This window comes from Rattus rattus, chromosome 3 (genome assembly GCF_011064425.1).
Source record: "Rattus rattus isolate New Zealand chromosome 3, Rrattus_CSIRO_v1, whole genome shotgun sequence".
NCBI classification, from domain to species: domain Eukaryota; kingdom Metazoa; phylum Chordata; class Mammalia; order Rodentia; family Muridae; genus Rattus; species Rattus rattus.
Window position 1 is genome coordinate 41,141,181 of NC_046156.1, and position 24,323 is coordinate 41,165,503.

Genomic DNA, 24,323 nt, shown 5'->3' on the forward strand with positions numbered 1-24,323 from the left:
CCCTCCTTTTCCCTGAGTGCTGGAGGAGGATGTGGTTACAGATGACCCATTTAAGGCCAGAATTTAGTCACATTTCCTCTGAACTTTGACCAGCTATGGATCGCGGCAAGTCTCCTGGCATGTGCCTCTTCCTGATGTTAAAAGTTATTATTTTAAATTTAATTTTATGAGTGTTTTGCCTGCATGCATGTATGAGCACCGTGTGTGTGTGTGTGTGTGTGTGTGTGTGTGTGTGTGTGTGTGTGTGTGTGTGTGTGTGTGTTACCTATGGGAGCCTGAAGAGGACATTGGATCCTAAGAACTAGAGGTACATGGGGTTGGGAGTCTCTGTATGAGTGTTGAGAACCAAGCATGAGTCCCCCCACAAAGAGCAGCAAACACTTGGAAGCACCAAGCCATCTCTCCAGGCTTGCCTTCTGATTTTAATAACTTGAAATGTTTCCCACTTGAAAGCTTTTCAAAATTATTGCCACTTACTGCCTCCCTTCTATATAACTCGTTTCTCTGTTATAGTCTAATGCTTATAAATTTTCATTTATGTTTGATTACATATAATCGCATATTTATGGGGCAGACTTATTTTTTGTGGATGTAAATTACACTTCTATGACACGGGAAATACAATAAACGCACGCATCGAGCTCCATAAAAACACCCGAAAATGTTTCCCAGTGTTTTCTTACGGCACAGAGACACTGCCAGTGTTTGAATGTGCCAAGATGCCCAAAAACAAAAGAGGAAGGAAAAAAACAAAAGGTTGAGAAGTCCAAGCTAGATGCCCCTTAATCGGTGATAAAGAGAGGGGACCTTGAATTTTTAAAGGGCACAGTGGCTCTGCCAGCTAGACATCTCAGCTTGTGAAATTTTAGCTTGCAAACGATATCACAAAGTACAGTTGTATTAACCCGCAATGCTATCAAATACCTGGATCTTGAGTGGACCACAGTGGAAATATTGATACTGATTTGATTTGGGCACTACAGGAAAAGCACAGTATGTTCCTCTTAAAAATCTTTTATGCAATACATTGCAGATGAAAAGATTCTCGTATTTAATTGTTCTATGGTATAAATTATCAGATATTTTTATAATGTATATTAGCCTTTTGGGGGTTGAAAGTCAGAAAGGTACATATACTTCTTTTGCACACAGGGAGTTAAAGGCCATTTTCCTCTCAAGAAAAATATATGGCAGGTGTTAGAGCACAGAGTCTACCTGCCTTCTGCCCTTTCAATCTTGATTTCTATTTCTATTTTTCCAGGACAGAGGGCTAAGAAGCCAGTCTGCTCTGTGGTCTTACATCTACCTCTTACAATCACAAGGTAAGTTTGTGGTTACATTCAGTACTGAATTTAGGAATTCCAAGAATCACATAGACTAGAACAGCAAAGTCACAGGACGAACTCTCTGCCAGCTCCTGAAAAGCTATACTGGGCAGATCTCTCCCCTGAGGGCACGTTCATAATATTCTCTTTCTTTCCTTTACCTCCCCCCCATTCTGGGCATGTGAATGATGGGCCTCTCCTCGCTTATTCTAGCTTAGTAGTTAATGGGCTGCTTCTATTTCATCTGAACTGATAGTATTTGCGCTCTCTCTCTCTCTCTCTCTCTCTCTCTCTCTCTCTCTCTCTCTCTCTCTCCCCCCCCCCATATTCCTCCTCACTTCATGGCCTGACCACACTCTCCCCCACTAAGGTGGGTCACACACTGTCTTTCATAATAAAGCTCATTCTAAATGTTCTCATTGGTCTCAGCTTCCTACTCCACAAACACCTCCAACTGCTGTCTTTTAATGACACTAGTATGATATTCTCAGGAGGTAAGCAACGCAAGGCATTTCCCCCCTAAACCTTGAACGGTGTATACTGGATATACCCTTTTACAGTTTCCATTACATCTCCAGTAATAAAGAATTGTTATGCCTAAAAATACAGATACTATTAAGACTTAGCAGTTCAAGAACAAGATATTCATCTAGAGTGCATCTCAAAGTGTTCTCTGCACCCACATATCAAGAGACAGAATCAACCCAAGTGCCCATTAGTAAATTTACAGATAAAAGACCATGCTATGCAATACAGTGAAGTGCTATGGAGACTTTCAAAGGGGTGAAATCCCATTGTCTGCAACCACACAGATGAACTAACACTTGGCAGTAGTTGAAAATGAGCCAGTTGCAAACAGAGAGGTACCTCCGAAATATTAGATTTCAAAAGATGTTACAGTCCTAGAAACAGAAAGTAAAAGAGCTTTTCACAATGGTTAGGAACCAGACCTTTTCAGACAAGTTAGTCAAGCAACACAAATTCTCAGGAAAAGGAAGGCTAGGAGGTTTGCCCTGTGTCTCAGCAAATGCTGTCCACAGAAATACCTCCTGTACCTGAAAACACAGGACAGTTGATTTTAGTTTTGCCACGAAAAATGTGATAATTTGTAAGTTAAATGGTTTAATTTAACCACTATACTATACTATACTGATTTGATACAATATAATGTAATGTAATATAATAAATATAATATATATTTGGGGATTGAGAGGTGAGTCAATGGTTAATAACACCAAATGTGTTATGAAGTTCAATCCCTAGCTCCAGAAAAGGACCTCAAAACTCTGTCTGTGACTCCAGTTTCAACGGATCTGACATCTTCCTCTGGTTCCGGCATGGACTGTGTACAAAGGCTAGACAGAAAGACGTGCAGGCAAAACACCCATACACCAATTTTTAAGCCAAATTTTAAAAGTCAGGAATGACAATGCATACCCACACGTCATTCTACCATTTTGGAGACAGGTGAGATAACGTTTAAGGTTCTCACTCAACTCTGTAGCTCGTTTGAGATCCTGTAGGGCTCAAGCAGACAAACTAAAATATTTCCAATTTCTGTTTCTCAAAAACTGAAAATAAAATAGAAAACTAACCACAAATAGGTAAATTACTTTTCTATTGATAGAATAATGCAATATTTAATTTCATGCCCAGAATCCATTGTTTAATTTACTTCCAACTATTTCATAAATTTTGAAACATTTCCAAATACTCATGAAATTCACCTATGAATCTAGCAAATTCTCCATTTTCTGTGATGTAATTTATTTTAAATGTATGTATTGATGATAGCTATATTTTCTGGGGCCATTGGCATGTTAACCAATTCAGTGATGAATCAGATGGGAACCCCACAGTACAGTACTCAATACAGAAGGAATTTCAGTTGGGAAAATCCCATCCCACTTAGCGTAGCCTGAATTGAGCTGAACGTAGCCTGACTGAGATTTAGAATCTCACCTATATGACCTTCCACACCTTTTTTATTGCTGGCAAATCATAAAACACTTATTTTTCTTGATTAACTCCCATGACAACATAACAAAACAACTATTTCAAGGATTACACCAGCGGCTGAAAGTCAGCACAATGTGTTAAAATCTTACTCATCCTCAAGAAGCAAACTACTTCAGGGAACACATTCTGTTGTCTTACAGAAAGTGATTTTTCTATAATTATCCCATTATTTACTCAGCAATTATCTACCTATTATCCTTCTGTGTCTTGGAATTTGAAATTTCAAATTTACCTATTTTAGAATTTACCTTTAAAAAAAAATCTAATTGTGCCTATGTATATTAATTGCTATAGTTTCCTTTCTGTTGCTATGATTAAAAGATAAAAACAAACAAAGATAAAAACACAAACACAAACAGGAAAAAAACCTCTCAAGTCAAAAGCAATTCTAGAGAAAAAGGAAAACATTCGACTTGGCTTACACTTTAAGGCCACAGTGCATCATTCAAGGTAGTCAGGGCAGGAACTTGAAGCAGAGACAAAGAGGGTTGCTGGTGGCTGGCTTGCAGGCTTATGCTAAGCCATCTTTCTTGCATAGAAAGACCAGGACCACTTGACCTTGGGGAAGAGTTATCACAGTGACATGGGCCCTCCTAAACCACTGAACAGTCAAAATTCTCCTCCATTCTCGAGCTCACAGACCAATCTGTTCAGAGCAGTTCTTCAACTGACAGTCCCTCCTCTCATGACACTGTACTGTGTTAAGTTGATAGTTGAAAGTGATTGGGACAGAGGGTTTCTCTTCTGGCTTCTTTTGTTAAAAAAAAATTATTGGGTCTACACTCAGTTTTAGAGGAATGGAAATACGTCTGAATACCCCATTTGTACACATCTCTGCTCTCTGAGAACTTTCGTCCACCTGATTTATAGCATTTTTCTGCAGGAAAATTAAAACTGAAATATGACAAGCTTAAGGACAAAATGTAGACCTTTACCTGTGTCTCGGTGCTTGAGAAAGGTTCCTATGCATTGATTATCCAAGATAATAGAAGATGAGCACAGCAAAAGTTGATGTTCTGGGGATTATAAGTAGGAGAGCATCAAAGATCAGAGGAACAATGTAGGAAGGTGCCTGCATGAAGTTAAGGATGTCTGGGAATCCTCTACCCAGCCTGGAGATGACTTCTCCATTTGTATGCAAATTGTGGAAGGTTGTGTCTGAGTTAACAGAAAGTTGCCTTCTCTTCTGTGAGCTCCATTGTCCAGTTCTGGTACAGCCAGAGTCACAGAAGGCAGGATGGCACCAAGGGTTTGAAAAAAACTGGCAAGGATCTCAGGAACAGGAAACAAGGCTTGCTAAAACAAGGGCAAGTGGAGCAAAATCATCTAGAACAAAAGTCCCAGCATGCAATCTGTTGGTTGCTGTTTTGTCCTAACAACAGTGTCCTGTGCCTTACAGAAGCTTTGCAATTTTATGAGGTCTCATTTGTATATTCTTGATCTTAGAGCATAAGCCATGGGTGTTCTGTTCAGGAAATTTTCTCCAGTGTCCATGTGTTCAAGACTGTTCCCCACTTTTTCTTCTATTAGTCTGAGTGTTTCAGGTTTTATGTGGAGATCCTTGCTCCACTTGAACTTGACCTTTGTGCAGGGCAATAAGAATGGATTGATCTGCATTCTTCTACATGCCGACCTCCAGTTGAACCATTTGTTGAAAATGCTACTTTTTTTCCACTGGATGGTTTTAGCTTCTTTGTCAAAGACCAAGTGACCATAGGTGTGTGGGTTCATTTCTGAGTCTTCAATTCTATTCCACTGATCTACCTGCCTGTCTCTGTACCAAAACCATACAGTTTTTATCACTATTGCTCTGTAATACTGCTTGAGGTCAGGGATGGTGATTCCCCCAGAAGTTCTTTTATTATTAAGAATAGTTTTTACTATCCTGGATTTTTTCTTATTCCAAATGAATTTTCAAATTTCTCTTTCTAATTCTATAAAGAGTTGGAATTTTGATGATAATTGCATTGAATCTGTAGATTGCTTTTGGCAAGATGGCCATTTTTACTCTATTAATCCTTTCAATCCATGAACATGGGAAGTCTTTCCATCTTCTGAGATTTTCTTTGATTTCTTTCTTCAGAGACTTGAAGTTTTTTGTCATACAGATCTTTCACTCAAACTAAATGGAGAGAAACTTGAAGCAATCCTTATAAAATCAGGGACTAGACAAGGTTGCCCACTCTCTCCCTACCTATTGAATATAGTATTTGAAGTCCTATCCAAAGCAATCAGATAATAAAAGGAGATCAAAGGGATACAAATTGGAAAGGAAGAAGTCAAAATATCACTATTTGCAGATGATATGATAGTGTACTTAAGTGACCCCAAAGATCCCACCAAAGAACTACTAAGCCTGATAAACAACTTCAGCAAAGTGATTGGATATAAAATTAACTCAAACAAATCAGTAGCCTTCCTCTATTTAAAGAATAAAGAGGCTGAGAAGGAAATTAAGGAAACAACACCCTTCACAATAGGAACAAATAATATAAAATATCTTTCTGTGACTCTAACCAAGCAAGTGAAAAGTAGAAATCAGTCTGGCAGTTCCTCAGAAAATTGGATATAGTACTACCTGAGGACCCAGCTATACCACTCCTGGGCATATACCCAAAAGATGCTCCAATATGTAACAAAAACACATGCTCCATTATGCCCATAGCAGCATTATATATTATAGCCAGAAGCTGGAAAGAACCCAGATGTCCTTCAACAGAGGAATGGATACAGAAAATGTGGAACATTTACATGATAGAGCGATCAAATACAGAGACTCATCAATCAAAAACAATGACTTCATGAAACTTTTAGGCAAAAGGATAGAACTAGAAAATATCCTCCTGAGTGAGGTAACCCAATCACAAAAGAATACATATGGTATGCACTCACTGATAAGTGGATTTTAGCCCAAAAGCTCAGAATCCCCAAGATACAATGACCAAATGAAGCTCATGAAGAAGGAAGACCAAAGGATGTTCCAGTCCTTCTTAGAAGGGGGAACAAAATACTCACTGGAGGAAATAAGTGACAAAATGTGGAGCAGAGACTAAAGGAAAGGCCATCCAGAGACTGCCACACATGAGGATCCATCCCACATGCAGTCACCTACCCCAGTCATTATTGGGGATGGCAAGAGGTAAATGCTGACAGGAGCCTGATACAGCTGTGTCCTGAGAGGTCCCGCCAGAGCCTGACAAATACAGAGGTGGATTCTTACAGCAAACCATTGGACTAAGAATGGGGTCCCCAAGGGAGGAGTAACAGAAAGGTCTGAGGTAACTGAGGGGATTTGCAACCCCATAGGAAGAACAACATCAACCAAACAGACACCCCAGAGCTTTCAGGGAATAAACCACCAACCAAAGAGTACACATGCTGCATATGTAGCAGTGGATGGCCTTGTAGGGCATCGGTGGGAGGAGAGGCCCTTGATCCAGTGAAGGCTCTATGCCAGAGCAAGGAGGCAAGAAGGAGTGGGTGGATGGGTGGGGGAGCACCCTCATGGAGGCAGGGGTCGGGGGATGCTATGGGGGATTTCCAGAGAGAAAACCAGGAAAGGGGATAACATTTGAAATGTAAATAAAGAAAACATCCAATAAAAAAAAAAGGAAAGAACAAATGTCCCAGGAATGTGATTGTGACCCAAGTAATAGGTTATTTGAAGGAACAACAGGTTTGGGCGTTACTGAGGTCACAGCATCTCAATATTTTTAAAGAGAATCTTTTATAAACATCACCTGTCAATAAAAAAGCCTATGCTTAATGAGCTGAGGCAGGAAAGAGAAGAGGAGACCGTGGAAGGAAGAGGGAGGATTCTGAAAGATAGTGAGAGGTATGGGAGATTCATCTGGGAACACTGAGGACACAGATAGAGACAGTGTATGCATAGGTGTTGGAGGGTTCAGTGGATTGCAGGGTATTGGATGGGACAGTGTATTGTGGAGTGTTGGAGGGAACAGAGGACAGCTCAGGTGTCCTATGAAATCACCATATCTCCCCTCTCCAGAACAAGGACACTCAATCAGCTGAGACAGAAGGTCAGCTCCAGGATGGACTTACTAAAATAATCTTTAGCTTCCCTATCTATCCACCCTCATGAATTATTACCTGTAGAAGCTCAACTCCCTGCTCCTTGGTCTTTTCACTTACTTACAGTAATTACCTCTGATAAAATGGTGTAGAGGCCTTGGATCCACTTGGATCCAGTCTTTTCTGTGAAGGCCTCTGTGGGCACAGAACCTAAAATACTAACACCATATAAAGCTATATGATTTTTATTTTGCTGATTGTTGTCTGCTTTTCTTGTTTTAATTCACATGGCTCTGACAGACAATATATGGGAGAGAAGACCTCCATATAATATATGTAATATATATATAATATATATATTACACACACACACACACACACACACACACACACACACACACACACACACGCGCGGGTTTTCCTTTCCACCTTCTGTGTCTGACCTTGTGTCTATTCAACTACCAGGTAAAATGCCTGGAATGGATTCTTAACACACCAATTGCCTTCGTCAAAGCAATAGTTAAAAACAGCTGAGCGCCTGGAACCCGTAACAGTTTCCCTCACTTTGTTATAACCCACCTACCTGATGTACCCATTACTATATCTGAAAAGTTGCTGGTTTTATAATTGTCTTTGTCCTGTTCTTATATAAACTTCATGATGCCGTCATCAGAAGAGGGAACTGGGGGCAATGCAAATCCTCAGCCTATTTCCACTGATATTTGGCTCTACCACATGTATGATCTCTTATTCCATTTTAGGTGAGAGCTGGGGCTGTCTCCAATATTCAGATACTGTGATGCCATTTCAGCCATGTTTCTAATATGCAAATTCCGAGAAGACATGGAAATTCTTGGTAATGATTACAAGTAGTATTCTGGGATACAGACTAGCAACACTGAAAGGCATGTTAGAGATGCTGAGAGAAAAGAGAAAGATTCCATTCTAAGTAATTAAGAACCGATAACAACATGGTCATGAACATAGGGTATAACACAATCAATGTTTTAAAGATTTATTTTTTATTATACATATTTGTGTGTGTGTGTGTGTGTCCATGTGTGTCCATGTGAGATTATGTGTGAGTGTGATTGTCTGTGGAAGCCAGAAGAAGGTGGATGACCTGGAGCTGAAGTCGCAGGAAGCTGTGAGCTGTCAGAAGTCCTGAAGTTGGTTATAAACAAACTCAGGTCCTCTGCAAGGGTCATGTATGGTCTTACTAGTCAACCTTCTCTCCAGACTAACAACTTTTTAAAAATACTTTTTTAGTTACTCTTGAAGAATTTCATGCATATAAAAAAGCTAAGTTGATTCTATTCACCCCTTTCTCTTCTCCAACTCCTCCCAGATCCCCCAACTGCTAGATACCTCTCCCACTTACATGCTCCCAATGTTTTGTAAACAGCCCTTTGCATCCAATTTGTGATGCTCACATGTACATGGGTATAAAGTAATCCACTAGTATCTAGGCAATCTACCAGGGTCCACACTCCTGAAGAAAACAGACTCTCCCCCCAAAAGCTAGAGGTGGGGCCTCATGAGTTCCTCCCCATTCAATGAACTTTTTACTTAAAGTAACTTAAGGTAGGTAACACTAAAAATGCACACACACACACACACACACACACACACGGTTCCATTTAAAGGAAACAAATAGGCCACTGCAGTTAGGACTACCCACCTGGGTTAGGTCATACGAAAATCCAAGTATTTCAAAATTGACAAACCTCAATAAAGGAGAGCTGCACGTGTCAGCTTGCATTCAATTGAAGGTGCATGACTGAACTGAGCTCCTTTCAAGGGATTTCTCTATGGTCCCTACTCCTCCGAGGACTCCATGCAATATTAATGCTCTCAGTTTTGTGAGTACACAGCCCACACTGCATTCCCCAATAAAAGAAAAGCTCCTCAATTCCTAATCATTTCAATAGGCTCTAATGTAATATTTCCTACATTGGAAATCACGGCACTTTATTTAAGGAAATCGGTCTGGCCGAGTAAGCTGTGCATAGCGCAGGCTGCACAGACGCCAGTTCAAAGGATCAGATGTCAAAGTGCTCCTTCTAATGTCCCTTAATCATCACTCCTATTAGTGCCTGAATAGGACTGTGATTAAAACACTGCTGTCATTGTCTACCTATTCAGGCGTCTAGCATTCTATGTGGGTCCCACCGATTAGCGTTTGAATAGATGAGCGATTAGAAAGACAGCTGCCATTGTATGACCATTCTGGAAAACAGCACAACTCGCATATTTATTTTCTATGAGCACCAAATAAGTATTTTGCAAAGGTAAAATATACCATTAGGCTCTAAAGACAATTTAGCTGATTTCTTTTGTTCACAGCACTCTATTTTCCCATATGCAAAGATATTTCTTATTTGCAAATACAGTAATATGCTTCATTAATATCTTCTAAAATATACATATTCTGTTTTTGCAGCCATAGTCTTAACACACATCTGCTTTATTATATAGCACTTATTGACCTACAATACATCATGCAATTCCAGTTTAATATTTATGATTATGCAAAGAATTTCTGTGTAAACAAATCAAGGCAATTTGATTCCAGATCTTCGGGATCTCATCTCCGTATTTTTAGAACATTGTGTGGCTTGTATGAACAACTTCTCCTAAGAGACGTCTCTGTGTCAGATTTTGAGAATTTGCAAAAGCTCGGATTTCACACACGCTGGTTAGTCCTTCCGAAGCTCCTAGACATCCTAGCCTAGCTGGATGCAGCCAGAGTGGGATCCCCTTTCCCCTTTGCATCATGGGATGCGCAGGTCTGGCCTTCACTGACAGCTGAGCAAGGGCAGCCTGGAGAGAGATTGTTTTTTAGTAGAAATGTTGAAAAAAATTTATAAGAAAGTAATGTATTGTGACATCATATACATAGGGTGAAGCTCAAAGGAAATCTCTCTCTCTCTCTCTCTCTCTCTCTCTCTCGTGTTCGTGTGTGTGTATGTGTGTGTGTGTGTGTGTGTGCTCACTGTATGTGTATGTTAGTATGTACAGGACCGATTTTCTGAAATAAATTTCTGGACAATGGAGATATTAATACAAAAACAATTTTTACCCAAAGGGGATAAAAGATATTTACTCAGTAACCAGATATGAACAATATGGCCCTGAAACACAGATTCAGGTAGGACCAATTTCTGTGTCCCAATATGGGAAGAGATTGGTGAAATGTTTCTGAGTAACAGAAAAAGAAAAGGAATGTTCCTGACTCCTTTCAAATACTTTGATGGAAACATCAGGAACGCAAGGCAAAACATGGGAACTTCTACGATAGACTGCAGATGCCATCTGAGGGCACTCTTAGGCTTTTGGTTGGTGGATACTGGCAGTCTGATATGTTAATACGTTCCAAAAGGTCTTATCTGACAGTCACAAGAATAAGTCAAACACAGAAGTCCACAGAGAAGAGCTATTGAGGGGACTAAAGATAACCCAAGATAAGTTGTAATTAGGCTCTGGACAAGCAACATTCCAAGCTGTTCACAATCATGGAACTCTAGTAGTTAATCAGCCTTACAGGGAGTTCAATGCTAGGCACGGCTTCCTTACATAGGCTTTCCCTCACAGAAGAAACAGTCTATATTCAATCACTATTTTCAGTTCCTTCTGTTGGCCATACTTCCACATTCTTCCTTTTATTCTGCCTTTCTGTGTCAGCTGTGATGAGCTACCCTGTGTCCCCACTTTCTCAGAATCAGAAATCTATGAACTACATCAACCCCAAGTGTCAATTCTCATCAGTATCAACACTCAGAAATGGCTACATGTATGATGGGCACAGTTTTAGATCATGCACATGCACACTCTCTCTTGAGCCAGTGTGTAGACTTTATTGCTGTCTTCATTTTCAAGCAGAACGAAATTCATTCCAGTGAAAATCACGTAGTTAGTAAATGGCAAAAGCATTGAGTGAGCCCAAACTGTTTAGTCCCCGGATGTCAAACTCATAACCAACCTGTCTACAGCTCCATGGCCATCCTTAAACATCTTCCCTAAAATTCCAACCTCAAACACAAGGCAGCTAGTTATGCAGAGAATATTTTTCTTCTTTAGCAAATAAAGCTTTTGGAAATCCACCTTCGGAGAGCTTTCTTCAGCTACTTGTGAAACAGGACCAGGTGCCTAAACTCTATTCCGATTAACAATAAAGAAGGTGTAAAAATTGCTTCACCGTTATGGAATTTTTAAACTAGAGAAGAAGACAATAAAAGCAGCAGAGCTGATGGGAGACAATTACAAACGAGTTTAATTTGTGAGCCACTTAGATGTAGAGGAAGTTGTGATTGGCCTGAAATAAATAATTGAACAAAGCCTTTCGGTAACAGCCTCGGGATATCAAGAGTTAACACTTTTCTTCTTTCTAGGCAGCTACCGTTTTATTACACATATCTACTCAGAGAATAAATCTCTTGCCAAACCAAGAATAAAGCACCAAGAAACCCCACTTTCAACACAAGAACACAATATTTGACCAACACCAAACTATAGCATACGTCAAACAAGGAGTCTGTCTCCTTAATGAGCTAGCTTGCGCTTCTCTTAATGAAATAAATAGATATTGACCATGTCAATAAGCGTAACTAGCCGCCATCATCTTCAACACTACTCGCTTATGCCTTCCCTCAACTCTACAACCTACTCCTTGCAGAATGCAAGCTGCCTTTTGACCTTCGACTCTGTCAGTTTTCTCAGAGATCTCCCCGACATGTTTTCCACTCTGGCGGGTTCCCACTTTGTAGCCTTCCTTCTTTCAACCTCCCTCTTTAACTTCAGCATAAAAACTGCTTTCCTATGAGGGCCAATCTTGAATGCTCAAGCCAAGCTATGCATTTCCACCACAAGTCCCACGGCAGGCTGACTGACAGAACATCAGTGTGAAATACAAGTTTAACACACAGATATGTGTATCCTGTCAGGGCAACCGGGGACCTTGCCTCCATTTTCATCATCATCCACAATGGGCGAAGCCTACAAGATCTTCAGTTACTATTTGGTAACTGTATAAGTGAGATTCAAGCTGAGGATGATTAAAGTGTTCCCAGCACTTAAATGGATGAACTAATTTGGAGAGACACCTTAAAAGTGTGGAACAATGAGTAAAATCTTTAATACAGTTCACCACTGTGTGAATTAACTTCTCTCCAAAGCTGAGCTGATGCACCAAAATATTCAGGGGATGCCCCGCAGAGTTCACACGTCATGTGGGCAGGCAGTGGAGAAACAAACCGTCACTTCAGCCTTTAATCTGAGTTCTTAAATAAGTCTAGATGAATGCCAGTAGATGAGAATTATGTAAAACATGTCCTCATAAGGAAAGCAATATAAATTTTGACCTATATTTAAAAGACTCCTGAAGTCAGCAGTTCTAGCTTTATGCCTTAGATCAGCGCTCAGATACTTTAATACAGTTTCTCATGTTTGGGTGACTGGCCACCATTAAAGTATTTTGGCTTCTACTAAATACCTATAATTTTGCTACTGACATGAACCACAGTGTAAAAACATGATATTCAGATGGTCATAGGCAACCCCTGTCAAAGGGTCATTTGAACACCCAGAGTGATCACAACCCACAGGTTATATACGCCTGGCTTAGGTATGTACGTCACTGAGCAATCCCTTGATCTTCCCAAGAATTCATGCTCTTTTAGAAGACGATCATAGTCACTACAATTGCTATACATACATAGAATCAAACAATAATAATTCTGCTCCGTCGGAATGTAAGTGTCATAAGGAGGCACTCAGAATCTTAGTGCCAAGAACAGGCTCTGACATATGTCAAGAGTTCAGCAAATACTTTAGTTATTTACCATTTACTAAGCACTTAACCACATCACACGCCCAGCACTAATCTAGGTGCAGCAGATTCAACTATGAAAAAAATGGGCCTTCATAGACTTCACATTTAAATTAAGAGACAACACCTTAATGATGGGACATAGTATGTGAGCTGCCAATTGTTCTGCAAAGGAAAATGAAGAGGGGCGGATGCAGAAGAAATGCGTGGGGCAGTAGTCGTCTGCAGCTATTGGTCAATCAATGGAGGTAGTTGAGTTATCCTTGTCAGTAAATTACTCAGGGTTTACTGCCATTCACTCCCACCCCATGCTCTTCTATTTTTCTCAACCACCATTATCCCCTGAAACTGTGACAGAATGCAGCATATATCACACAACTGAATCCTAATTTCCACTCAGTCTATAAGTCTTGGAGCATGAGAAAACATAAATAAAATATACTTACTTTGGGGGACAGACACGCAAATAATATATAAAACCTGAATAATGAGACAGCATCCAAATGAGGCATTTTATAAGATCCTTTTAAAAATGCCTTGTACACTATAAATATAATATAAATTCATAAGGAAGGAAAAATGTAAGTATTTACATATCATGAACATTTCAATAATGTTTGTTTATGTAATTTACTACTAGACTCAGACTCATAGAGGGTTCTCTCTAGTCAATAAAAAGGGGAAAATATTAGAACTGCTTTGAAGGGCTGGCGAGATAACCCAGTACTTATGAACATTTACTGTTCTTGTGTAAGACCCAAATTTGATTCCCAGAAACAGACAAGGCAGGTCACAGGCTTCCTGAGGCCCTGAATTCACACATGAACATACCTAGACATAGACCACATATATATGCATAATTAATTAATAAGATGAAGTTTTCAGAATAGAAAAAAAAAGTGACCTGAGCCAGGTGTGCACATCCCAGCACTCAGAAGGGAGAGGTGGAGGCAGGTGGATCACTATGAGTTTGAGGCCAGCCTGGGCTTTAGCAGGAAAGCCCTCAGGAAACAAAAGAATAAATAATAAATAAATAAATAAATAAATAAATAAATAAATAAACCCTATACTATACTTTCTCCAAGAAATGAAAATAAATGCAAAACTCAGAGAAATAGTGTTTCAGCCTCAGTTAGAAACATGAAAATCAAAAGTTCAGAGAAAGGGAAGTAAACCTAGGTGATTCATAGTAGCTGGAAGAAGTGTGAGGCAGGGAAAAAGTCAATTTCTCTCAATTTTTAACCTTTCAGTACAGGTTATATTAATATTTTAATGACAAAGAGACAGGAAAGGAACAAAAGACAAGTAAATGCTAGAGAAAAGGGGTTGTAGGATAGTTCTCATGGTTCTTCACAGATGCTTGGCCAACACCAGGTGTGTGGTAGTCAGAAGATGGAGACTGTGACTTAGGAGCTAGCCGAAGCCTTGAGGAAGAGGCCAGAGATATGAAGAGTCCTGAGCTCCAGTGCCCAGCAGAACATCACAGGGACCTCCACATCCCCATGAACTTCCCAATATGAAAAGGTAGGTGACAGAGAGGAGTCTGGTGCTCGGGACGGAAGGGCAAGAAAGTTTCCTAAAGATTTACTGAGTGGGTGGGAAGCGATGGGGTGTTGCCTCAGCTGGTAAGAGTACATTCTGCTCAAGCAAGAGGACTCAGGTTCAAATCTCCAATGGCTGGTTTTTGGTTTCTGTTTTTCCTTAAAGCAATCCTGTAACACCAACTCTGTGAATCGCAGAGGCAAGAGGATTGCTCTGGATTGCTGACCACCTGCATAGCTCTGGGTTTAATGACAGACTACCTCAAGTGAATGTTGAGAGTGATAGGGCAAGACATACAGTGTCCTTCTTCAGAGTGTGAATAGGAGAGGTACACACACACAGAGAGACACACTCACACACACACACACACAGAGACACACTCACACAGACACACACACACAGATACACACACACATACACATACGCACACACATACACACGCACACACACATACACACACACATACACAGACACACACACACATACTCACACACATACACATGCACACACACACTACTCACACATACACACACACATACACAGACACACACACACAGACACACACACACAGACACACCACAGACAGACACATATACCAAAATGAAAAAAAATTGACTGAACCCACCTCATTGAATATCCTAGTAAGATCACCAGTGGAAGGGGAAGCCCTGGGTCCTGCTAAGACTGAACCCTCAGTGAACGTGATTGTTGGGGGAGGGCGGCAATGGGGAGGATGGGGAGGGAACACCCATAAAGAAGGGAGGGGGAGGGGTTGGGGATGTTGGCCCGAAACCCGAAAGGGAATAACACTTTCAAATGTAAATAAGAAATACTCAAGTTAATAAAAAAAAATTACAACCAATGAGATAATATCTCTTTACTTCATTTAGCAGCCCAGAAAAGTAGAGGAGACATACAGACAGAAAGAAAAGAGTGCTGCAAAGTAACAGAGACAAAGTCATTCAACCACAAAGACTGCTAGGGTAGAAATTAAGTTCCACTAGAGGAAAATAAAAGGAGTCACATTTCCTGAGTCCCTGGGCATGTAGTTGTATCGGTTCTCTCTGCACAAACACCAAATTGTCTACCTGACAAAGAAAAGCTTGTAAAGAAAAGAATCTTGGTTATGTTTCTTTTTTTATTTTAGGAACGTATGCTTAAATTAAACCTTTTAAATATGAAAGTCGGTGTCAGTAATAGATGAAGGCTTTTGAGAATTGTTTGGCAATTTGGGGGTATAAGGAGAGGTGAAGACAGGTTACTTCCTCACTAACAATGTGGCGCAAAGCTCAGGAAATTAAGTTTACACTTAGAAAGGCCCTGGTAGTCACGCCCTTTACTCACATTCTATATTAAGTCTAGCAGTGCCACATTGTAAGCTAAGCTAACTAAACAAGAGTGAATGAATCTGTTAGGACTTACATAACCAAATTAGGTATCATCTCGTAGTTACCAGGTAAACCTGTGAAGTGGGGTAGGGAGTTGGGGTGGGAGGGATAAACAGGGCCAGAAGGGAAGGCAAACTTTAATCATGATTCTGAAGATTACCTCACTGGGATTCTAAATGAACCTCATTGGGAACACATGAGACCACAGGTTAAACAGGAAACAAATGGTATCTGTCTCCCCTTGGCAGGAACTCTCTGCCTTCTCCCACAGTTGTTTTTAGCCAGATCCTCCCTTCTATCTCTCCTTATCTATGGGCAGCAAGTTCAGTGCCACACAAAACCCTGTAAGATCTAAAGCGAAGGGAATCAGGTATGTCCCTACTTACACTTTTTTTCATTGACTTCTATGGTAATTTAATATTGTCTATTTGACAGTGCCCAACTTCCATCATGCTGAATCATACCCCAATCTCAAGATCAACCCTGTTGCACTCCCCACTCTAAACACTGCTAGAACCCATACCTCTTCATCACCAGCTCTTAACTTTGAAATAACACTTCCTAAATTCAATATTCCACATCAGTTTACCCTATTTACCATTAATACACAAACCAGTTCAACTCCCAAGTCATATAATTTGTGCACATATGTTCTTTTGGGTTTGGTTGCATGCAAATACATACACATGAATGTGAAGGTCAGACGGGAAAGTCAAGTGTCAACATTTAAGGGCTCTCTGCTTTCTCGATTTGGAGACAATGTCTCTCAGTGGTCTGAAAACTGCTAATTAAGCTAGGCTAGTTGGCTACTGAACCCAAGCATTGTCTGTCTCTTCCTCGCTGGCTCTAAAATTACAAGCATACTCATGAAGCCTGGCTTGGATAAGTAGGTTCTGCAGATGGAACACAGGTACTTGTGTTGGCAAAGCAAGCATTTTGCCCACCAATTTATGCCCCTACCTGTCATGTCATGTTTTCTAATTTCTAATCATTTTCACATTTGCACTCTTTCAGACACTCCCTTACCCTGCTCTCCATTTATTGACTAACTTTCTATAGCAGTCCCAAAACCCTTGCCTCCTATATTTCTCATTAAATCCATCTCCCACAGTAAATCCTACAATAATTCAGCTGGTGGCGAATTTGATTGATAATTAAAACCCATATATTGTTCTCTCTTTGAAATATTACTGTAAGTATTTTTGATATCTGTCTTCTTTAGAGCATTAGTTCCTTGGTACGCCCTAGACTGCATCCATATTTATTTCAGTTGCTGAATGGCAAAATGTCTACCCTACTGTAATAGATGGAAAAAGAATCATACATACAAGTAAAAGAATCTCTGTCAAAAGCCTAAATATTCCGTACTCATATTCATTGTCTAAAAGAAAAGGTCAGTGGTTGATTTTTATCTCTTCATGTGAAGTACCCTGCTTAAAGGGCTCTCAGGCCAGACTCAATATCTAGTTCTATATTAACCAGGATTCTTGGCCCTCTCTATGCACAGTCCTTCATTTAGGAGAGGAGGAGCTAAAATATAATGGTTACTACAATGTGATTCTAAAGTTAAAATATAAGAATTTAGACATAGGACCTGAAATAACAAATTTTAACTGGGCATTATATCATCATTGTTCTTTTAAGCCATGAACACCTACTGTGTGTCATGATTTTAGAATAAATTCACTATGACTCAAAATAAATGACATGACTCACTGTACTTAACCACGTTTACTTTTTTTTTTCCACCTGGGATAAATTTTCTGATTCATAGTATTTACTGGTCTTCAATAATTGTACATGAAAAATGACTGCAAAATATTTATATAATTAGGACAGTTCAACATTTTCAAAATGTCAAAAATAAACAGCGGTCTGAAACACCTGCTTAAAAGACACTAGGAATAAGTGCTCTGTGATTCATTACCCAGTCCAAAAACATTATGCTGTTAAATTCCCTATGTAATTCAGAATTTCCAATTAGTCATAGACCTCTAGGAAGCTGCCAAATAATGAAATTCCTGGGTAAAAAAATTCAAATTTTTCATTCTTGGGACAAAACAATGGCTGTTCGCTTACAGGCCAACGATCTACTTATTGAAAGAAATTAGAGTCTGTCTTTAAAAGTATAGACTAGAACCTCTAAAGATACTATTCATCCCTAAGAAGCATATGATAGAACACCTGAGACATGGATACTCAGGTAACAGGTAAATGAATAAGAAGATGGAGGAGAGGGAGTGAGGGAGTGAGGACTGCATAATAATAATAATAATAATAATAATAATAATAATAATAATAATACCTCACAGGCGACCTGGATGCACACACTGTGACTAGTCAGTGTCGGTGTGACTGGAGCGAGGCTCACCATGGTAAAGCAAAACTGAAGCCTTAATTCTGTCTTCTGAAGTAATGTGTGGACTATCACAGCCCAGGCTTTCTTGAATTTTTAAAATATGCCTGTTCTCATAAACACATTTGTCTTTTTCTAAGGATATAAACATTCTGGTAAGGACATAGGACTCATTGGAGTCTAGATAAATCATTTAGCATTTTTCTGCCTAGACTTTATCATGAGTAAACTAAAGAACGTAGCCTGAATGATTCACAAAGAACTGCAAATCACTACATGCAAGAAAATATGTAATCATAAGTCCAGTATGTAGAGAATTGGGGAAACAGGAGTTCTGTTCATTTGTTGACGCATGCATTCATTCAGTAGGTAGGAATTAAGTACAAACTATGTACTAGGTGCCATGTGAGAAGCTGGGAACAGGTAAGGAGAAGAAAGGTAAGACAACTGACATTCAAAACTCCTGCTTTGCCAGGTTTTACACACTTACAGGAAAGACAATGAAGACCTATGAGGAAAAGAGGTGAACAGCAGCAAATACTGTGAAGAGAAGCTATCAAGGAATACCTCAAAATGCCACAAAGGGCAGGCAGAGGTTGACTTAGGGTTCCAGGAGAAGACTTTGATGAGATGATAGGTGAGCAAAGGAAATTGTGGCTGTCACAGAAAGGTCCCTGGCAGATTCTCAGCACAGAACTTTTAAAGGAGTCCTCAGCCCAGCTAGTAGTTGAGAACGAACTCCACCAGGAAGGGGTAGTGTAGTGTAGTGTGGAGCTTGGTCTCAAGGCCACTACAGAGACACAAAGGAGAGGAGGTGATAACTACATTTCTACATTTTACACACACACACACACACACACACACACACACACACACACACACATACACACACACAGAGTTTCCCATGGTTTTACTCTACAGGAAACGATGAAGAGCAAGGATTCTGGGGAAGAGATTTTAAGGACAAGATAGTGATTTCATAAGTTGGTTGTCACCATGCAGTATTTGAGGTACCTTTTAGATCTGTACAAAGAACTATTCAGTTGGTATTTAGTTACCATGGTAGAGATAGAAAGATTACTTAGAGATACAAACATAGGAGTTATATGACTGAAAGTCTTACTAAATCAGAGGAGTGATCCCATTAATAATAAAGTTTTGTAGAAAAAGTGGGAGAAAGACTCACACCAGCCACAGAAAAGGGGGGATAGGCAAGAAGGGAGACTGAAGGAAGAGAGAATCAATCTTCCATGAAAGAGAAATTAAAGGGTTATAGCAGTCACTGTTGGTGAGGCCCTGAAATAGCAATTTCAGCATTTGATAACTAAATTTTCTAGAAGAAAAATTGCACACGGATTAGACGTATGAACTTCCTAAATGAACGCTGTGCAGGAAAATCACAGTAGGGAGGAGTGGAGGAAAACAAGGCAGACCCAAGATGTATCCATGATAGTATCCAGTCTCAGACAGATCCAAATGGCTCTGCAATGTAGCCCCGCTCCCCTCGGAGGCAAGGGCCAGAGATGACTTTAAGAATACAACTGTGGTAGGTATGCTGGTCACAGATATAATATCAGCAATTTAAAGGCTGGAGCAAGCAGATCTCCACGAGTTCAAGATCAGCCTTTTCTATTTAGCAAGTTACAGAATTGTTACTTGGCCTCTAAACTACCCAAATAAAAACAGAGGGGCATCTGTTTATCTCAGGACAGGGCTGTAGTCAAGCTTATCCAATTACCATATTAGTGTGCATTGCAGAAGGACACCTGTTTCCCTCCATTTTCTTGTTTGGCTATTGTAGGTATGTGCCTTCCTGAGTGCTATCTGCCTTACTGGTTCCTCTGGTGAGACAGAGCATAGTTCTGTTGGTGTTGCTATGTGTCCACAAAGACTAAAAAGGAAAAATCAAATCATATACTTTGATAAGAATTATATTAAATTCTTTATATAAGCACAGAGCGAATATTTATATCAAAGAGGAAATTGTATTCAAATAGTGAATTGGGAATAAGCTTGAACCTTAGCTCCCCATCTCCCCAAGGAGTGAACTTCATGGCTGGACTCTCTCAGTGTATGAGTATCGCTAGAGTTTGCAGAGCGACCTGCATCTCAGAAATAAATCTGATCTTATACAATGAGATTATTATTTTTCCATAGATTGGAAGCTTTTATCTTCCCATTTATACTTGCTAACTTTAGAAAACCCAGAGTACACAAAAATGTCAAGAACACAAAGGTAATCAGCATTAATAATTGTATGGACATTTTTATTCTTTGTGGGGATGCGCAAAGGTATAGCTGTAGGTAACACACACAATTACAATTAGATACAGTGATATTTTATGTGCTTTACATGTAATGTAGATTGTGGCTGCTTAACCCAGAGTATTAACTATTGAGAAATAATTTTAATGGCCATATAATTTAACACTGAATATATTTGCTTTAATTTAGTTAACCATGACCCAGTAGTTAGAATTTGGAGGATTTTCTTCTCTGTTTTTCCTCTACTGAATAAGTAATGCCTCGAATAATCTTCTTTCTACAAAATTAATGTTAACCTAATTCCTAATTCTTTCCATAATATACACTACTATAAGGTGAACAACTGGGTAAATTTGACCGTTTAAAGTTATTTTTATAGGCTAAATTGTGTCTCTGTAAAATGTATGTGTTGAGATACTAATTGCTAGGATCTCAAAATGTAGATATTTAGAGACAATATTTAAAGAGGTAAACAGATTAGAACAAGTCATTAGAACAGTAAGATCAGGTAAAGGCACAGGAAGCAGACACCACTGATTAAACAAGCAGAAAGTTCTCTTCAGCTATCAGCCCTGTCAACACCTTGATCTCAGAGTAGTCTCTACTAGGCTGAAAACGGAATAGTTCAAGCCACCCTACCTGTGATGCTTCGTAATAACCACCTTATCGTGTAACATACATATTAAATCAAATCTGTGAGATTGCCTTTCTATAAATTCAAAACAATGAATCCGTGAATGAGAAAAGTTATCTCAACACGACCTTTGCCAGTTACATATTTTGCAGGAAATGAAATAAGGAAGTCTATACATAAGATCACATCTTGAACGATCATTTTCTTAATGTAGGAGTGATAATAACAATCGAAGTAGGGAAAGCTTTCTATTTCTAAATGGAATCTGGGGCATAGAATGTTAGATCGTTTATAAATAAAAGGCCCTAGGGAAAGCATCTGACGTCTTTGGATTGTAGCTTTCACGTATTTGAAAGGAGAGACTTCTCCTTGATAGCCTTTACAAGATACATTTAAAAACTGCACTATTCTTCTCTCATTCTCCTCAACTGCTTCCGTCATTATACAAGATCACAGCATGTCATCATGTGACCAGTGTGGGCTACCCTGGTGTCCTTCCAAAAACCTGTGAGGAAACGTCAGCAGAGCTCACAAGAGTGGACCAATGAAAGTACAATGTCAAATCCAAAGTCAGCTGTAGCTGACTGGGAGATCATGCCACAGTAGGTCTGCCTCTTTGTTTTCAAAACCTTTCTCAGGGTACCTGTCCTACGTCCCATCCTCCAAAGGGAAGGAAGAAGGAAAAAGACAAAACTAAAGTCATAGATCTTAAAGAGCAGTATATAAAGAGCATCCAGAGAGCACACACCAAGCAAGCTCAGGCCACAGCCTCATTAATTACTTTGGAAAAATCATTTTTGGGGGGTATTTCAGGAAAAAGGAATTCTTTCCAATTTTAAATATTTGTAATCCAGAAATCCGCTGTGGGCTACCGTGATGTCCTTCCTAAGACTTGTACTGTGATCAAGCCATAAACACAGATAAGAAGAATTCTAAGCTGGGCACTGTGGCTTAAAATACAAACTTAGAACTCAGAGGGCAAGCATAAAAGGAACCACATGGGTAAGAGGCAGTGTGAGTTACCCTGCCTCTCAACAAGTCCCTGCTCTCAACAAGCAAATAAAAACACATTAAAGAATTAAATATCAGAAATAAGGAACCTCAGAGAAACTGTTCTGCTTCTGTGCCTTACCTGGGTGCCAAAGGTTTATACTGAACACTCAGGTAGCCATGTGCCCCACCTTCCTCAGTGACACTAGAACTTGTGATGTGGAAAATCTTACAGCATGCTATCATTGTACGTTACAATTTTAAGCTAAAAATTGAAAGCTTTATTTCTAAAAAGAATTTAGAAAAAGTAATACTGGTAACATACTTATAAAATTTTAAGTTTTTACAGATGTGCAAAGCTTTGAAATTAAACAGCATTATGAGATTGTTTTCAGATATAAAATCTCTAAATCATTTTAAAAGCTCAGCAGCATCAAAATATTTAATTACATTTCTAAGATACAAATGACACTGTATTCATTGTGGGGTATAATTTTTAGCAAGAAATCGTGTGTCCATAATACTCACAAAGCAGTTCTTATCAGTGTTCCTTTTCCAATGTTTCTTGTCTAGTTTCTTGGCCATGGTGGAACGGAGAGTTGCATGAGCTTGTATTCGAGGATTTAAAGTCAGGATACTCTGAAGACAGGATAAATAACATACAAATGAAAATAAGTAATTGTGTTGGCGGTAAGACAAATCAAAATTTCATTTTAGATCACTCACTCTGTCTAAGGAGAGACTTAGCTGAGGGTGACTACTCTCATAATACATGAGAAACAGAAAAAGAAAAAAAAATAGATGTAATCTAAACAGATTAGTACATGACCCGGAGTTCCTATGATGGTATTACAAAAAACTAAGAAAGACATCTTAGACGTAACACAGAAATATAGAAATATAATACAAGAATGCAGTAGGAAAAGCTAAGAAGAACCGAAACTGTAATTAACAGAGCTAAGCAAATAAGAAAACAAAATGTCATTGCTGCAAATTAACATGTAAATATAGTAACTTCTAATATCCCATCTAATAGTTCTCAAACTTCTTGCCCAGTGGATACTTCTACAAAACAACCCCTACACCTAAGGCTGGGGGAACATTGCAGACACTGTAGACATTTTGGAAAGACTGAAAGCCAAATTATCTGGGTATTTGCTGTGAGACTTTTTCTACTAATAGTGACAAAAGCTACACCTGTGGTCTCACCAACAGGGACTGAGCGTGAGCTGAACAAGGACTGAACAATAGACATACCACAATGGTCGGGCCGGGGGGTGGGGAACCCCTAGGTCCCAACCCTACACAAAGAACTGTGGACAATTAAGGAGTGCTGAGAGTGGGAGAAATAGTCTTCCTCAGGGAAAAGCACACCAACTGATTACCCAATACCAAAAGGTTAGCCGTGAAAATAGATAAACAACTAATCTTGTACAGACTGAGCAGATTATATTTCAGAATATATGTACATGCATATAAATATATATGTAAAATATTTTAAAAGAAGCTATGCATTTGAAAGAGCTAGTAAGGATACGCAGGAGGGCTTTGGAGGGGAAACGGAGAAGCGAGACATGGTGTAATTATAGTATAATGTGAAAAATAACAAAATTCTAATAAAATCATAAACCTAGTGTCCCCAATAAGAAAAAGCTTTATTTTCACCAGAGAGGAAAATCTCCAGTGACAAATGCTTCAGTTGAAGCCAATCAACATTTCTGCGAATATCTCTCAACAGTTTTGATGTGGTGAAAAGCAGTATGTAATAGCAAGAGAAAAAAAAGAAAAGATTTAGAAAACACAAGGCTGTGGAGATGGCCAGTGAATAGAATACTTGCTGTGAAAGCTTAAGAATTCACCTTCGGCTTGCCAGGATGCAGGTATAAAGCCAGGCAGGGCTGTGGCTGCCAGTGAATCCAGCACTGCATCACCTGAGACTGGAATT

General features: G+C 39.4%; 1 protein-coding gene across 1 annotated transcript in view; it reads right to left on the minus strand.

Annotated features, from left to right (window-relative positions):
- Positions 1-23,954, minus strand: part of Dpyd (dihydropyrimidine dehydrogenase) — an 813,096-nt gene extending 789,142 nt beyond the window's left edge. Inside the window, exons 1-2 of the mRNA XM_032896921.1 lie at positions 23,916-23,954; positions 22,907-23,017 (exon numbers count right to left, since the gene is read on the minus strand). Of these exons, the coding sequence (XP_032752812.1) occupies positions 22,907-23,017; positions 23,916-23,954 (150 nt within the window). The remainder of the gene's footprint in view (positions 1-22,906; positions 23,018-23,915) is intronic.
- Positions 23,955-24,323: the final 369 nt, after the last annotated feature.